This window comes from Acomys russatus, chromosome 15 (genome assembly GCF_903995435.1).
Source record: "Acomys russatus chromosome 15, mAcoRus1.1, whole genome shotgun sequence".
In the NCBI taxonomy this organism is placed as follows: domain Eukaryota; kingdom Metazoa; phylum Chordata; class Mammalia; order Rodentia; family Muridae; genus Acomys; species Acomys russatus.
In genome coordinates this window covers 40,297,954-40,316,208 of record NC_067151.1, presented here as the reverse complement: position 1 = coordinate 40,316,208, position 18,255 = coordinate 40,297,954, and the positions used below count along the sequence as shown (strand labels likewise).

The window sequence follows — 18,255 nt, the reverse complement described above, 5'->3', positions numbered from 1 at the left end:
CTTGCATGCACACTTGCAGGCTAGAAGAGGGCATCATGTTTCATTGTGGATGGTTGTGAGCCACCATGTGGTTGCTGGGAATTGAACTCATGACCTCTGGAAGAGCAGTCAGTGCTCTTAATCCCTGAGCCATCTCTCCAGCCCTTCCTGTACTCTTGTACTTCTCCTGCATAAGCCTTCCCATGCCCAGTATTCCACCGCCCTACTTTCTTTTCTACTGTAACCTACTGTATTCCCTGCCTTAACATGGCCCCTTCCCAAAAGCCCTTTTGTGGCTTTTGAAACTTGTGCCTCAAGTTTAACACACAGGGAGAAGACGTTGCATTTGTCTTTCTGTGTCTGAAATACCTTACTCAGTATATTTTTTTTCCTGTTTCATCCATTTACCTGTAAATCTCAAATTTCATTTTTATTTACAGTGGAGCAGTATTTCACTGTTCATACATGCCTCATTTCTCTTATTCATTCATCTGTGGAAGGACGTCTAGGTTGGTTTCATTTCCTAATTATTGTAGGGTGCCAATGGAGTAGAGTCAGCTGATTTTATTTTGCTAAAAGGCAGTGCTCTCAGATTGCCTCCTAAATATTTATGCTTATGCCCATAAACCTGGTCCATTTTCCATCTTGAACAGAGATGCCTCTTTTGCAGAGAACAGCAGACAGTGTGGAGATGTATAATTGGTGAAAGCGCTGGAATGAGAGACAATGATTACTGCTTGGTGTGACATCTCCATCAACCCTACTCCGGCCAAGTCTCAAAGAACATGGTGGAAGAGGAGGCAGAAAGAGTGTAAAAGACAGAGGATGGGGAATCGTGCCCTGAGATGCTTCTAGCCATGACAGTGCTATTGCACTCATGACCTCACAGCAGCCATGGCCGTCTGCACAAGACCTGTTTAATATCAAGCCAGCCAAACTCCAACACAGGTGGAGGACGAGTTCTCAATACCTTATTCCTTACTGAGAGGCTATTGACAGTTCATAGCTGCTGGGAGCCAAAACCATTCTTTCTTTTATGAAGTTGGTTTTTGTTTGATTGTTTTGTTTTTATCACTAGTAGGCATCTCATGATCCAGTGAATGGTTCTGTGTGCATGCCAATGTGGGCAGCACTAAATGGATACAGTGGGTAAGAAAAGCGAAGAAGGTGGGAAGGCAGGTGGAGTTGGGAGGGGGACATGTTGAAGGATACGGGAATTTTAGGAGGGAAATTTAGAGAGTGGTTAATACAGTACTGCCTTGTATATATGTATGGAATTCTCAAGAATCAAAAAAATTAAAATTATTATTAAAACAATAAAACACCTAACTGGATCGGGCTGTAATAAACCTGCTATATAGCATTTGAGTTTTTCAGAAACCCATGAATATCTGTTTCTTTTTTCTCACTAAGAATTTGTTGTTGTTGTTGTTGACACAATCAGGTAAAGCTATAGATTCTGGAAAAACATCCATCTAGCTTCATTTCAAAGAATGAAAAAAAAAATCTTTCTTTTCTTTATGAAATAGCACACCCTACTGACTTTTACAAACACTGCAGGGAAGTTCAAAAAGTTTTTTTGGGGGGGTGGGAGGGGGACAGAAAAAAATCTTTTGACCTATGGTTACTCCTTGGTCAGGAAAGTCAGATTTCAAAATACCTGGTGCTCTCAGAGAAACAGCAATGTCCAGACGAGAAAATAAGACTCATGTAACTTAGAGCCCTTCTTGGGCCTTGAACCTCTGACGTTCTCATCGTGTTACATCAGCAAGGCAACTTTCATCCTAGAAAATCACAGCGAAAATTTAAAAACAAATTGGCTTCTTATCTCTCAATATTCCAAGCTGCAACCACGCTCAAATTCTAGGGCATTTCTTATTTAAAGGGACACTGCCAAACTGAACTCGTTTTAGAATGTCTGTTCCCTAGGCAATGAGCCTGGTGTTCAGCACTAAATGGGCCACTTTCCTCTTTTGTTCAGGTCCCCTACCTCAAACCACACACATGGTGAGCCTCACCTACCTCAGGGCCTTCGACATCTCTCTGGAAATGTTGACGGAGAGACACAGCCCGAGGCTCAGGGAAACCAGCACAGGCCCCAGGACTGTCCCAAATTAGACCAGCCTAAAATAAATCATGTCAGCATATCTTAATATGACTCCTGCGCAGGCAGCACTTTCTAGGCTATTGTTTTTTGGTTTTTTTTTTTTTTTTTAGACATGGCCAGAGCTACTTTTCAAGCAGGTCAGACCAAGTGTCCAAGCATCCTATGAAAGAACAGGCCACAGGAAGTCATAAAAAAGGTACGTGGTAAGGGGTACTGTACCTGAAGGACAGTGGTGAGCTCTATTTAAATACAAAATAATGTTTCCTGTCCCCAGTACCTCAGCCCTGTAATGTTAGGGAGAGAAGAACAGATTATCCTCCTGGTGCCTTCCATAAACCCTCAGTGTGAATGCTATTATCCCACAAGGGTTGTTCCTTTTGCTTTTTAAACTAAGTGGCTGGACCTGTGACTAAATCCTCCTGTTAAGTGAAAAAACATGAGGAAAAAAAATAGCCTTTTCTGAGTGTTTTCTAAAGATCTCTACAAAGATCAATAAAAGCAGCAATAAATTTGTAAATATTGATGAGGGAGTAATAGCAAGGAGATCAGATTTGTGTAAGACTTACTTTGTAGACGCTTTTATTTTCTGCCTATCTTTTGTGAGCCACCAGGTGGTTGCTGGGAATTGAACTCAGGACCTCTGGAAGAGCAGGTGGCACTCTTAACCACTGAGCTATCTCTCCAGCCTCTTCTGACTATCTTTTAATGAGAGTTAATATATGTTTCTTTTCAAAGTTTTGAGTTGAGACCGATGCTGTGACTGGAGCTTATGATCCCAGTACCTGCCTAGGAGGAGGGAGGGTTTCCCATAAGTTGGAAATCAAACTCAGCTACATAGAGACTAGCAGTCCACTTCGGACTACAGTGTGAAGACCCAGCTTATTTGCCAACAATTAAATATAAATACACAAATACCCTGACATTCCCCCACCCCAATCTTAAAAAGAACTAGTTGGCATTGGGACAAGTGCCATATTAGGCCCACAGAAATATTTATGAGTGAGGCCAGCCTCTGAAAATGCATGGCCTGCTGCTGGGATGTTAAGTTGGGTCTGTTTTCCAGATGGGGAATTTGGGACTCAGCCAAGATAACCAGATAATCTAATGCTCAATACAGAAAAAAATAGGGAGCTAGGGCACTGATACTGGGGATCATAAGTTCCTTTTTGTTCTTTGATATTTTTTCTGCTCCCCAATTTCTGACTGGCTGCTCCTCAATTAAGAGCACACTTGTATTGAGAACATCCAAAGTGCAAAACTTTTGAAGGATTACAGAATAGGAAGGATCTATCCTCATTGTCATGGTGGTCAGAGAATAATTTTGATAAGAAACACCACACACACACACACACAGACATACACACACACATACACACACACACACAGATACACACACACACATACACACACACAGACACACACACACAGACATACACACACACAGACACACACACACACACACAGATACACACACACAGATACACACACACACACCCCTCAGCTAGCTTATATAAGGAAAATATCAGCTCAAGCTTAAGATTTGGACTACTTACAGGAAGAACTCGCGGGACTGGAATTTCACTTTAAATCTGTGTCAGTTCCTCCTGCCATATTAGTCAATCAAATTCCTTATTAACATATACATATATATACATATACATATATATGTATGTATATATATATATCTTGGCCACTTAACAGTCCAGTGATGCCTTGTGCTTTGCTCATAGCTGCTCTTCAGTATATTTTGTTTAATATTGACTCAGCTGTGTGTTTACTGCCTTCCCCAGAGTTCAATGTAATGAAATAGAGCCGATTAATGCTCAGCCTCTTAGAAACAACTGCTTAGTGTTCTAATACAACAGAGGCTACAAAATAAGTACTAAGGGCCGTCATTTAAACTTCTACCTTTTCGGAGAACTTGAAGCTAAAAGGACCTCACGCCAGCTTGCCACACTTTTCACCATTCTCGACCCCTTCCCTCCCATTTCTTTTCAGTGCAGATATGAGTTTGCATATTACTGATTTATCCCCTTTTCCTGGTCAACTTTAGTTAGAAATAGTAGCAAGTTTCCATGGGAGCACAACATAACATTCATAGCATTACAGATGCAAGAAGGACCTAAGCAGCTGGCCCTAGGCCGAAGGCTGCAATGGCGTTTGCCCAAATTAGGAAGAAGACAGCAGCCGATTTCATTCCAGACCTCAGGGCTCTGAAGCTCAGCATGGAACCTGCGCACTGGGGTGCTGCAGTGTTTTTGTTGCCTTTTATTCCTGAGAATAATCTCTTATGATTTATGTCTGTTGATGGGCTTTCATCTTTCCTCACCCCAAGACGGACAAACAGATGTTATAGGGTAACTGGGAAGAAAGCCTGAATTTAATGAGCGTCTACTGTGTGTTAGGCATCCAATACATCATTTTAAGATCAATATCTCAGTTCTCAAGCTGGCAGAGTTGAGCTACGGCTTCTGATCTGTTTTATGCCAAGCTGTATCTCCTTTCCAGTCCGTATGAAACAGAGCATGATGTCTTTCAAAAGGAATAGAAAGGATAAAGTCAAACAGGGTGTCTTCACACAGTTATTGTCCTTTTTCACATGATTTATGCTAGGAGAAAATGTCCTAGAACTAAAGTCTGAACATCAGCATGTCGCCCCCCCACCCCAATTTTTTAAAATAAGAAATAGAGGTAAAAGCCAAGTTGAAGAGGAACCAAAAGAGTCCTGGTTCTCTTCCCTAAAACTCCCCCTTTAACAGTTAAAAGAAACCCCCTAAGGAGGAGGTCCCCTTCTGTCACAGACTTAGGGGAGGGGATAGGGTGAAAAAGGGAGGAAGGGAGGAACAGGAGGAGACAACTAAAGGGATAACAATTGAGATGTAATCTGAATAAATTTAAAAAAAAGAAACTGGAAAAAAAGAAAGAAAGAAGCCCCCTAAACAAGGGTAATTGACAGGTGTCTTGAAAGAAGCAATGCAGCCTCAGCTCTTTCATAGGGTCAGTAATGAGCTCAACTTAGCTCTCCTCTCCTTAAAATAATAAAATACAGTCAAGTGTTCTTAGAAGTGTGTGATCTAAGAATATAAATGCTTGCCTGAGAACTTGTCTAAAGAAGGCATTTGCACAAATCGCAGAGCTTTGCTCGCTGAGGCAACGTAAAGAATTGCCCCAGACTTGTCCTCCCACATGGTGTGAAGGATGGGATTCACAGCGATACCTCAGCAGCAGGCTGGAGGCTGACTGGCCCTAAAGGAGGCGGACTGCAGGCCCCAGCTGCAGCTCCAGCAGCTCTACTCTCACCTGTTGGAAGAAAGTGCTCCTGGCTGTTGCAGTCCTTCAAGAAGCACTGCCCTTGGATGTATCTGTATCTGAACAATGGCATAGAGCCCAGAGGTGGAGAGATATTGGAACAGGGACTTTTGAAGGAGGAGGCTCTCTGAAGGGTTACCCAGGAGTCCATGCTAGCATTATTCATCTTAGGACAAATATCGAGAAACGATGCATCTTCCCGTCACCTGATACGCATTCACACCCCAGCCTCACGACCACCATTGAAAGTTAAGGGGGAGATGAGAAGAGGAGGCGATGTGGAGAGGCTGAGGGAGAAGGCTCCTGCCAAGGCAGAGTAGGAAGGGAGGGAGGGGGTAAGGAGGAGCCAGCATGTGCTCCACCGCAGTGTGTGAAGAAGCTGAATTCTCTTAGACAGGTGGTGAGACTTTTCCTGGTCTCTGCTTTCTTTCTTTTCTTTTTTTTTTTTTTTTTTTTTTTTTTTTTTTTTAACACATTTTTATTGAAGAATAAAATAATTCATATTACATCTCATTTTCTATCCCATCCCATACATCCTCCCATTCCTCCCTCCCTCCCACTTTCACCCCAATCCCCTTCCCTATGACTGTGACCGAGGGGGACCTCCTCCCCCTGAATATGGTGCTAGGGTATCAAGTCTCTTCTTGGTAGTCCGCTAGCCTTCATCCGAGGGCCTCTGCTTTCTAAGGCAACACGGGACAGACTTCCCTGCGCTCCCTAAAGATCCACCAAAGTTGCTTCCTCTTCTTCACCAGCCCTTTATTATATAAACCATCTCTGTAAAGCACGCTGCTCTCCAGAGAAGAGCCACACTATTGCAAGTTGCTTTATTAATAATTAGCTGGTAAATCACACTAGCGGCTACTCTACTAAATTAGACCATTAGAGTCGGAAGATGAATCCACTGGGGATATCTTGTACAAGAAAAAAAAAGAACCCTCACCCTGAGTAGTCCAACTTTTGATGTTAGCTAGGATGAGCATCCTTTACAAATGCTAAGCTGATTTTCTTTTCTTTTTTTTTCTTTCTTTTTTTTTTTTTTTTTTTTTTTTTTGCTTTAGGTTCCCTTGTCCTTCTAAGTGGTTTGTGCTCAGCCTCCTGACTCTGAAAGAGGAGAGCCTTGGGTACAGGCTCAGCAGCTGCCGACTGACTTAGTACAGCACAGTTCACAGAAGGTGAGACAAGTTGCTTCAAAAACAAATGATACTTACCTTTTTGGAGCAACAGAGTAATTGCTAAATACACACTCAACCTCATACAAAGAAGAAGGAGAAGGAGGAGGAGGAGGAGGAGGAAGAAAACTGAAGCAACAACAACAAACTACAACCCCCTCCCTTTCGTTAATAAATAATGGTATTGAAAGGCCAGTGCGGAACAGAGGATTGATCTTGAACTCTGTTGGTAAAAAACAAAAACAAAAACACCACCGTCATTTCAAGAAAAACCCCAACTAGCTTAGTAACCATTAGCACATCCCACATGATTTACAATTACAGGAAGACAACAATGGAAGCCTGAACAGCATTTGAAAACATTCAGCTCAACTTGAAAAAGTGACCCTCGAGGAATGGAGCCCACATTCTTCATTTCAAGATGCTCAGTCGCCTACTTACTCAGAGCCCCAGCTATTCCTACTGCAGAAGACAGCTTTCCTTTCACGGGTGAACTAGGGACCTTCCACATGTGTGCTTGGCTCTCTTTGGCATAACCCCTTGAGCAAAGAGAAAGAGAATTCACAGCAAGAACAAGCGAACAAAAGAACTCAAGGAGAAAAGCCCAATGCATTTGTTCTTCTCTTCCTCCTAACATCTTGTCTTGCTATTTCAATCTTGATTATTTAATGGTAATAATCTTTAACTTCGGTACAGTTTTTGATAGGATTTTATTGCAACCAACAGTACCTGTATGCCATGCCTGTCTTCACCTTGGTGGTTTCCTGCAGTGAAACTCCATGGACACGTAAAAACTTCTCCAGGCACTTCCATTCGGTAGTTCCGCTTGGTCTAACAGGCCAGCAGGCTCCCTGAGGCTGGGTCTTGGTCACTGTGAGGTGCCTCCGGCATTTTAGAGCTGATTCGCTGGATTTGGGTAGACCCAGCTTTGGGCTGGGGATGTCGGCACAGGCAGGCTTATAGAGGTGCATGATCCAAAGGCCCAAGGAGATAAGGCAAACTTCACAACTCTTAGCTTTAGGACTGGCCTGGATTTGGGCTGTCCCTAAAAAAGGACCAGTTTGCTCTCTTCAGATCTCCCTTCCTATTGATTTAATCTAACTAGGTTCCCAAGTCCCCCAGCAGAGTTCTTGGTTGCGTGTCTCTGCCAAGCCTTGGGCAGGAAAGAGCCTGGTGGAAGCCAACAGCCTTTCTCTTCTCTTTAACTGTCTCAGAGTCAAATGTCAGACAACTGTGTATTGGCTCTAGGGGAAAAATGTGGGCACGTTTTCCCATGTCTTTCTATTTAGGTAAGGGAAATATTTTGGTAGGATACCAGCCAGATCTGTTACCATTAAAGCCTTGGGAATGATATCATAAATGCATCAGGAGACCTCTCTAAATTATCAAGTATTTCATAAACAAATAACTACTACACTAGTGGCAGAATTCATTTGGGTGAAATGCTCATTAACTTTTTGGGTTTTAGTTGCTTCTGTCACGTGATAAGAGAAATCAATGAAGTGTGTCTGAGAAACAGAAAGCCTGCACAAATATAGACAACTGGTGTTTTTAAGAGCCCAGGAGGAGGGATAGAGATTTCAGCAAATGGAGCAACTGGACATTTATAAGGATAACAAAACAGAATCACACAGAGAGGTCCATAACCACCCGGAATCCCAGCCTCAGAATGAACCATGAACCAAAAGTACATTTGAAACTATAAAAACAGGGGAAAAGTATATTTTTACATGAATTTATTTATGTGCCTGTGTGCGTGAGTGCGTGTGCCTGTGCACGTGAGTGCGTGTGCCTGTGCACATGTGTGCGTGCACGAACATGTGAGCACAGGTTTAAAGACAGCTTGCAGGAGTCTGCTCTCTCCATCTTGCTGGTTGTGGGGATCAAACTCAGCCCTTGGGTTTTGGCAGCAAGCACCTTTACTGGCTGAGCCAGCTTTCTGGTCCAAATGGGAAAATCTTTAGTTGAGTGACAAATTTTTAGATTTGGCAGCAAAATCACAGTCCCAATCAGCTCAAAGTTGATCTCATCGACATGAAGAATATTTGCTCTGGGCCTGCAAGGCGACTCAGCAGCAGGGACATGTCTGTAAGCCTGATGATGGCCTGTCCCCAGAACTCACAAAGAGGAAGGACAGAACTAACTCTAGAAAACGGAGTTCTGACCTCTGTACTTGGGCTGTGGCACACACCAAACAGTGTTATACCCACATCACGCCACACTGCACCATGCCTTGTCACAGACCACTACTCTAAACAAGAAAAGAACCAACCATAAGCCTTTGATTGCTTCTCTCAGCTCTGCACACCTCCCATGCTATCCAGCACCCTTTACTCTGCTTTCCCTGGGTTGGGAGCCTACAGCTACAAACCCCTCACTGAAAGGCAGGTGTCTCAAAGGCTTCCAGCTCTCAGCTACTGTAAACAACTGTCCCAGGTAGGAAAAAATTCAGTCAGTCCTTCCCTTTGCTCTGAACTTCTTGTCCTTGACCCAAGCTGAATATCGTGTCCATGAATGCAGAAAACAGAGTTGTTGATTTCTACCAGGAACACAGAGTTCAGCATGAGTGTGTGTTTTGGGTTATGTTGGGTGTGCTGGACTGTTTTATGTCAACTTGCCCATAAGCTGCAGCTTTCTGAGAGGAAGGAGCCACAATTTTTAAAAGTGCCTCCATATGCAAGCTTCTAGGGCATTTTCTCAGTTAGTGATTGATGGCGAGAGCCCAGCCCACTGATAGTGGTGCCGTGGTGGTGGGGTGGGGTGAGCCAGCTTTCTTATAGAGCAAACCACGGGAGCAAGGCAATAAGCAGCATGGCCTCTTCACTAGATCCTGCCTCCAGGTTCCTGCCCTGTTTGACATACTATCCTGACTTTCTTCCATCATGACTAGTAATACGGAAGTGTAAGCCTAATAACCCCTTTCCTCCCCAACTTGCTGGTGTTTTGTCACAGCAGTAGAAGCCTTAAGACATTTGGTGATGACCCTTGGTTCACATGCTGTTTCTCACAAGATTCCTATATCTACACATGAGTTTCATCACTGAAAATTATAGCTCTGAAGATCTCTCTGGCTCGGCTTGAATCTGCTTGGAGCCCTGTCCTGGATCAGATGTGCTGCTTTCAGCAGGTCGAGTGATTCCGCATTGTCTCTGGTAATATCTGAGATCTTCAGGCTTCCCCTCTCCCTCTAAGAGAGGCCATTGGAGTTCTCCTCTTGCTTCTGCCTCCAGAGGAGGCATTCCAGGCCCAGAGCCTTGTGCTGCACGCTACTCTTTCAGGCTTGCTGGCTCTACTTCAGGAACATGGCACCAAGCACTCTGTCCCCTTGTACTACTGTGGGAAGCACAGGGTTCCGAAGTCCTAACGTTTGAGAATGTTAGGAACCTCTTTCTGCATGTGCCCATTTCCGCTGTGTCTATCTGACACAGACGTGTAATGCTCATAATGATACAGATGTTTTGACACAATCAGTATCTCATGGTTAGCAATGCTTTCCTTAGCTTACTCGTGAGGTCTACCCAGTTTAAGCCCTTTCTCCTCTTAAAAGCCGAAGCTCTGGGTTCCAAGGAGAAATAAAAGAATATATATATATGCACACACACACACACAAAACCTGACATACACAACCTGACAAATTGGAGGGTAATAGCAAACAAGGATCTAAGGAACCACTTTCAATAGAGGGGAGGCCAGATATTCCCACCAAGAAACGGTACTGAAAGACCTAAACAATTAGTATTTAAATATCCAAATATAGAAGGCTTACTTTGTGTGTGTGTGTGTGTGTGTGTGTGTGTGTGTGTGTGTGTGTGTGTGTTATGTTTTTGAGAGAGTGTCCCTGCTAAACTGGAAGCGTACTACTTCTGATAGACTGGCTGGTCAGCAAATCCTAGGGATCTTGCTCCTGTCTCCTCCTCCCTAATGCTAGGATACATGTAGACCCCATGCGTGGCTTCTTATGTAGGTATTGAACATTCAACCTCAGGTCCTTGGACTTGTGCAGCAAGCACTTTATTAACCACTCCCCAGTCCCCAGGCTGACTCTTGAAATGCCCTTCCACTGTGTAATAATTATAAATGCTCAGCTACTGAACAGAGTATTGTTCCAAGGCAATATTACATAAAAATTAATTGGCCGTGAAGCCTGCAGGTCTGCTATAAATGATAAATGGAAAGTTCTTTTGCCAGCTTTACTTGTGGTGGAATGCTCTGTTGGGTGGGACATTCATAAAATCTCAAATAGCAGTGTCCCATCAGCATTTTGGAAAACTGAGTTATAAATGCTTGACCTCTCTAAAATCTGTAAGTGTTCCCCCAGATAAACACCAACCTGAGGTGACTCCAGGACCTGGCACTCTCCCAGACAGACTTATGTTACTCCAAAGACAGCAATAACTGAGTTAGTTTAGAGGTGATTTTTCTCCAACTTTGATGGACAGAATATAGCCAAGAATCAAATGAACAAATTATATACAATAAATCCTGTATTTCATACCTTAATTCAGAATCCAAGTGGTCTTTTTGTCTCTTCCTTCCTTCCTTCCTACCTTCCTTTTTTCCTTCCTTCCTTCCTTCCTTCTTTTTTTAATTTTTCAAGACAGGGTCTTTCTGTGTAGCCCTGGCTATCCTGAGCTCTCTTTGTAGACCAGGCTGGGCTTGAACTCAGAGATCTGCCTACTTCTGCCTCCCAAGAACTGGGATTAAAGGTGTGTGCCACTATGCCTGGCCAAGTGGTCTTTCTTTATCATAAGTTAAGCATGAGTGACATCTTCCTTGTTTTCTTATTCCTCTTCCAAGTGAAGATGGAAAATTAGGTGAAAAGAGCAATTAAGGCCAGGTATATGCTGAAAGCTGTAAGAAAGTCAATGTCAACACGAGACTACAGAAGAGTGGGGGGCAGAACACAGAAACCCCAATTGAAACTCAAGTAACAAACACTTCTACTGGTTTCCAAGGCATAGCCCATACAGCTTAAAAATCCCAGGGGACATTAATTTAATAAAATAAAAACCATCTAACATAAAACACAGAGTCTTAAAGCAAATAATTTAGCAGCAGTAGTACATTGGTAACGTTCTGTAGCCACTTCTCTCTCTTTCAGCAAAGCTCCTCCATTCATCTGAAGTAAAAATGTCACAGGCAATACTCAATTTTTTCCGTCTACTCCCTCCACTCCAGAATACTCTCCCAGTCTGCCAGGATAGATTCACTTGCGTTTGATATTTTATCCAAATAGAGTCATGCATGTTATGCCAATTTGCATCTGGGGGTCCACCCACGTTACTACCAAGTCTCTCATCTATGTCCCTGACTAGCATTCCACTGTGTGTATCTATCACCATCACGGTTTGGCCATCCAGTCCTCATTCAGGAAGGCGGGGATACTGTTGTTTTTTTTTTTTTTTTTTTTTTACCTAATAGCTATTTTGAACAGTCCTGCCAGGAAATGTGTGATTGTGTAGCTACTGTGACACAAAGGTTTACTGCAGCCCTATTCATAATAGATAAGTTGTGGAACCAAGCAAAGGAGTCAGCATCAGAGGAATTAGTAAGTAAAATATGTTACATAAGCAAAAGGGACTCCTTTTCAGCCATTAAAAAAGTGAAGCTTTGTAGTTTTCAGGATGCTACTTGAGATCATCCTATTAAGAAAATTAAGCAAGGAGGATCCAAGATGGCGGCGAGCAGTGTGGACCGCGTTTGGAGGCTCCAGTGAACAATTCAGGGAATTGCACAGATTTCTGAGCCAGGAACACCGAGGTCCGAACATCACGGCAGCGGGAGTGCTCCACGGTTCGGAGGGACCAGGGTGCGGAGGACCTGCGTGCCCCTGCACACGGGAGGAGCGTGGTTTTTCTCTGATCGGAGCGGCAGCGGTAGAGGCGGCAGCACCAGCGGCACCAGCAGCGGCGGCTGAGGTTTGCAGCTCATAGCCTTCCGGTGGAGGCGATTGGTGTGGTGGCTGGTGGGAATTGCTGCGGGAGAGGGGACTCGGGGCAGGATTTGGGTCGCGTGGAGCCTTTGGACCCAGATTGGACTCGGCGGACAGTTCGGCCCCAGAGTCCCGGGTATTGGCCCGGCCCAGCAAACAATTCTGCCTGAGGCACTAACTCAGCGGCAGCTCCCCTGCGGTGACACAGTCTGGGCGGAGCACTTGGTTTCACCACAGGCGCTAACTCAGAGCAGCCGCAGTTCTCCTGCTGTGGCGCAGGCTTGGTGACGTGCTCGGTTCCATCCTAGGCACCACCTCAGCTCAGCGGCAGCTCCCCTGCGGGGACACAGTCCGGGCGGAGCACTTGTTCCACCACTGGCGCTAACTCAGAGCAGCCGCAGTTCTCCTGCTGTGGCGCAGGCTTGGTGACGTGCTCGGTTCCATCCTAGGCACCACCTCAGCTCAGCGGCAGCTCCCCTGCGGGGACACAGTCTGGGCGGAGCACTTGTCCCACCACTGGCGCTAACTCAGAGCAGCCGCAGTTCTCCTGCTGTGGCGCAGGCTTGGTGACGTGCTCGGTTCCATCCTAGCCACCACCTCAGCTCAGCGGCAGCTCCCCTGCGGTGACACAGTCCGGGTGGAGCACTTGTTCCACTACTGGCGCTAACTCAGAGCAGCCGCAGTTCTCCTGCTGTGGCACAGGCTGGACAGAGCTCTCGGTTCCACCAGCTCTAAGACTCTGGTTGGACACAGTGTACAGTTTGAATCCAGAATTCCTGGCTGAGATTAGTGGTCAGTTCGGGCCCTGAGTCAATAACTGACCACAGCACGCACTTTGGGCCAAAAGGCCCTAGTGGAGCTTGGTGCGTAGTCCCAGCCCAAAAATTCTGGCTGGGCCCTGTGTGCATTTTGGGCCCAAAATCCCTAGCTGAGCTTGGCAGACGGTTCTGGCCCTGAGAATCTAGCTGAGTTCTGCCCGTGGTTCGGTCCCAGTGCTCCTGGCTGGACTTGGCAGGGAACACAGAAGGCTGTGGATACCTTGGCCTGACCCAACGCTCATTCAGAGACCCAGAACAATTGCAGGATCCACAGCAGAGAGGGACTGAGGATCACTGGCTGTGAGAGACCAGAACAACAGGGCTAACCTCCTAACATCCACACCAGTGAAGCTTTGAGCTCGCAGCCTAGGGAAATCGTAAGAAAACAAGTGAATCTATCATCAGACACCCTCCATTCAACTCTGGAAGCTACCCAACAAAAACAAAGACGGCAAGATGTCTAAAGGACAACGAAAAAGCATACGCAAAAAACCCCAAAACAACATGGCGTCTCCAGTTTCCAGCTATCCCAAAGAAAACCACCCAGAGAACTCAAATACAACGGAAATACAAGAAAATGACCTCAAATCCTTAGTAATGAGGATGATAATGGAGGAAACAAATAAAATTCGTAATCAAATGCAGGAAGACGCAGACAAACAGGTGAGAGACATAAAAGAAGCACATAGAGTGGAACTGGAAAAATTGCAGGAAAATGCAAACAACCAGATGAAAGAAATAGCTAAAACGGTTCAAGCTCTGAAGACCTATAAAGAGGCAATGGAAGAAACTCAGGAATATACAAAAAATCAGATGAAAGAAATCAAAAAATCAGTTCAAGATCTGAAAATGAAAATGGATTCAATGATAAACACACAGACAGAAGAAAAACGAGAACGTGAGACCTCAGAGAAGAAGGCGAGCAACACAGAGGTGAGCTTTTCTAACAGAATCCAAGAGATGGAAGAACGAATCTCAGGGCTAGAAGATACAATCACAGATATTGAATCAACCATTAAAGAAAATGCCAAATCTGGAAAACTCCTGACACAAAACATCCAAGAAATTAAGGACACCATGAAAAGAAGAAATTTGCGGATAATAGGCATTGAAGAAAGAGAAGACATCAGACTCCAGGGCCCAGAAACTATTCTCAACAAAATCATAGAAGAAAATTTCCCCAATCTAAAGAAAGAGATGCCTATAAACATACAAGAGGCCTACAGAACACCAAATAGAATTGACCAGAAAAGAAAAACTGCCCGCCACATAATAATCAAAACACAAAACATGCAGAACAAAGAAAAAATATTAAAAGCTGCAAGGGAAAAGGGCCAAATAACATTTAATGGTAAACCTATCAGAATTACACCTGACTTCTCAGCAGAGACCATAAAAGCCAGAAGGTCCTGGACAGAGATCCTGCAAACCCTAAGAGAACACAGATGCCAGGCCAGACTACTTTACCCAGCAAAATTATCAATAACCATTGATGGAGAAAACAAAATATTCCATGACAAAAACAAATTCAAACAGTACCTATCCACAAACCCAGCTTTACAGAAGGTACTAGAAGGAAAACTCCATCCCAAAGGGTCAAGCTACAACCAAAACTACCCAGGAAATAGATAACTATCCCATGGCAAAAACACAACTACACAAACGCTCGACTGGAAACAACATCAAAATTAAGACTCTTAACAGTCACTGGTCATTAATATCTCTCAACATCAATGGCCTCAATTCTCCAATAAAAAGACACAGACTAACCGAATGGGTACATAAACAAGAGCCAACATTCTTCTGCATCCAAGAAACACATCTCACCCATAATGAAAGGCATTACCTCAGGGTAAAAGGTTGGAAAAAAATATTCCAAGCAAATGGTCACAAGAAGCAAGCAGGTGTAGCCATTTTAGTATCGAACAAAATAGACTTTCAACCAAAATTAATCAAAAGGGATGAGGAAGGACACTTCATACTTATCAAAGGTAAAGTCAACCAAGATGACATCACAATTCTGAACATCTATGCTCCCAATACAAGGGCACCCACATATGTAAAAGATCTCCTAAAAAAGCTTAAACCACACATCGATCCCCACACAATAATAGTGGGAGACTTCAACACCCCACTCTCACTGAAGGATAAGTCATTGAAACAGAAACTAAGCCGAGAAATAACATCATTAACCAATGCCATGGGTCAAATGGATCTAACAGATATCTATAGAACCTTTCACCCAAACAAGAAAGAATACACCTTCTTCTCTGCACCCCATGGAACCTTCTCCAAAATTGATCACATCGTAGGTCACAAAGCAAGCCTCAACAGATACAAGAGGATTGAAATAATACCTTGTATCCTATCAGATCACCATGCTCTTAGGCTGCAATTCAACAACAACAGAAATAACAAAAAGCCTACACGTTTGTGGAAACTAAACAACTCTCTGCTAAATGACACCTGGGTCAGGGAAGAAATAAAGAAAGAAATCAAGGAGTTTCTGAAATTCAATGAAAATGAAGAAACAACATACCCAAATTTGTGGGATACATTGAAAGCAGTGCTAAGAGGAAAATTCATAGCACTAAGTGCCTTTAAAAAGAAATTGGAAACATCGCACATAAGCATCTTAACAACACAACTGGAAGCCCTAGAAAAAAAAGAAGCAGAAACACCCAAGAGGAGTAGACGCCTGGAAATTATCAAACTCAGGGCTGAAATTAACAAATTAGAAACTAAGAAAACAGTCCAAAGAATCAACAAAACCAAAAGCTGGTTCTTTGAGAAAATCAACAAGATAGACAGACCATTAGCCAAACTAACTAAAAGGCAGAGAGACAGTATTGAAATCAACAAAATCAGAAATGAAAAGGGAGACATAACAACAGACACTGAAGAAATTCAAAGAATCATAAGATCCTACTTTGAAGGCATATACGCCACAAAATTTGAAAATCTAAGGGAAATGGACGATTTTCTTGATCAAGTTCACTTGCCAAAGTTGAGTGAAGAACAGATAAACAAGTTAAATAGTCCTATTTCCCCGACAGAAATAGAAGCAATCATCGATGGTCTCCCAACCAAAAAAAGCCCAGGGCCAGATGGTTTCAGTGCAGAATTCTACCAGACCTTTAAGGGCGAGCTAATACCGATACTCTTCAAGCTACTCCAAAAGATAGAAATGGATGGAAAATTACCAAATTCATTCTATGAGGCCATAGTCTCATTGATACCTAAACCTCACAAAGACTCAACAAAGAAAGAGAATTTCAGACCAATTTCTCTTATGAACATAGATGCAAAAATACTAAATAAAATACTTGCAAAACGAATACAGGAGCACATCAAAGATATCATTCATCATGACCAAGTAGGCTTCATTCCAGGCATGCAGGGATGGTTTAATATACGGAAATCCATCAATGTAATCCATCATATAAACAAACTGAAAATAAAAAACCACATGATTATCTCCTTGGATGCAGAGAAAGCATTTGATAAAATTCAACACCCATTCATGTTTAAAGTTTTAGAGAGATCGGGGATACAAGGCACTTTCCTCAACATAATAAAGGCTATATACAGCAAGCCAATAGCCAAAATCAAAGTAAATGGTGAGATACTCAAGGAAATTCCTCTCAAATCGGGAACAAGGCAAGGCTGCCCACTCTCTCCATATCTCTTCAATATAGTACTCGAAGTTCTAGCCAGAGCAATAAGACAACAAAAGGAGATCAAGGGGATCCAAATGGGAAAGGAGGAAGTCAAATTATCCCTCTTTGCAGATGATATGATAGTGTACATAAGTGACCCTCAAAACTCCACCAGAGAACTCCTAAAGCTGATAAACACCTTCAGCAAATTGGCTGGATACAAAATTAACTCAAAAAAGTCTGTAGCCTTCCTATACACAAATGACAAGCTTGCAGAGGAAGAAATTAGGAAAACCACACCCTTCACATTAGCCACAAGCAATATAAAATATCTAGGAGTTACCCTAACTAAGCAAGTGAAGGACTTGTATGAAAAAAATTTCAAAACTCTGAAGAAAGAGATTGAAGATGACCTGAGAAGATGGCGTGATCTTCCTTGCTCATGGATCGGGAGAATTAACATAGTAAAAATGGCCATCCTACCAAAAGCAATCTATAGATTCAATGCAATCCCTATCAAAATACCTACACAATTTTTTAAAGACATTGAAAGTTCAATTCTGAACTTCATATGGAAAAACAAAAAACCCAGAATAGCTAAAACAATCTTGTACAATAAAAGATGCTCCGGAGGAATCTCCATACCTGATCTCAAACTGTACTATAAAGCAATAGTACTTAAAACAGCATGGTACTGGCACAGCAACAGGCTGGTTGATCAGTGGAATCGAATCGAAGACCCAGATATGAATCCACACACATATGGTCACTTGATTTTTGACAAAGAAGCCAAATCCATTCAATGGAAAAAGGATAGCATCTTCAACAAATGGTGCTGGTCTAACTGGAGGTCTATGTGTAAAAAAATGAAACTGGACCCATATTTGTCACCTTGCACAAAACTCAAATCCAAGTGGATTAAAGACCTCAACATAAAACCAGAGACACTAACTCACTTAGAAGAAAAAGTGGGAAAGAGCCTGGAACATATTGGCACAGGAGACAACTTCCTGAACAGAACACCAACGGCCCAGGCCTTAATGTCAACCATTAATAAATGGGACCTCATGAGGCTGAGAAGCTTCTGTAAGGCAGGAGACACTGTCAAGAGAACAAAGCGACAGCCTACAGACTGGGAAAAAATCTTCACCAACCCTACATCTGACAAAGGTCTAATATCCAAAATATATAAAGAACTCAAGAAATTAAACACCACCAAACCGAATAACCCAATTGAGAAATGGGGCTTGGAACTAAACAGAGAATTCTCAACAGAGGA

At 43.2% G+C, this 18,255-nt stretch overlaps 1 protein-coding gene across 2 annotated transcripts in view; it reads right to left on the bottom strand.

The window, feature by feature from the left end:
* The window catches only part of Kcnab1 (potassium voltage-gated channel subfamily A regulatory beta subunit 1), a 380,966-nt gene that overhangs the window by 348,595 nt on the left and 14,116 nt on the right, over nucleotides 1-18,255 (bottom strand). Inside the window, exon 1 of one of the 2 annotated variants that reach the window (XM_051157258.1) lies at nucleotides 7,297-7,714. The exons of the other annotated variant lie outside the window; for it this stretch is intronic. Coding sequence (XP_051013215.1) covers nucleotides 7,297-7,538 — 242 coding nt within the window. The 5' untranslated portion in view covers nucleotides 7,539-7,714. Of the gene's footprint in view, nucleotides 1-7,296; nucleotides 7,715-18,255 lie in introns of those variants that run through there. 2 annotated transcript variants of the gene reach the window in all.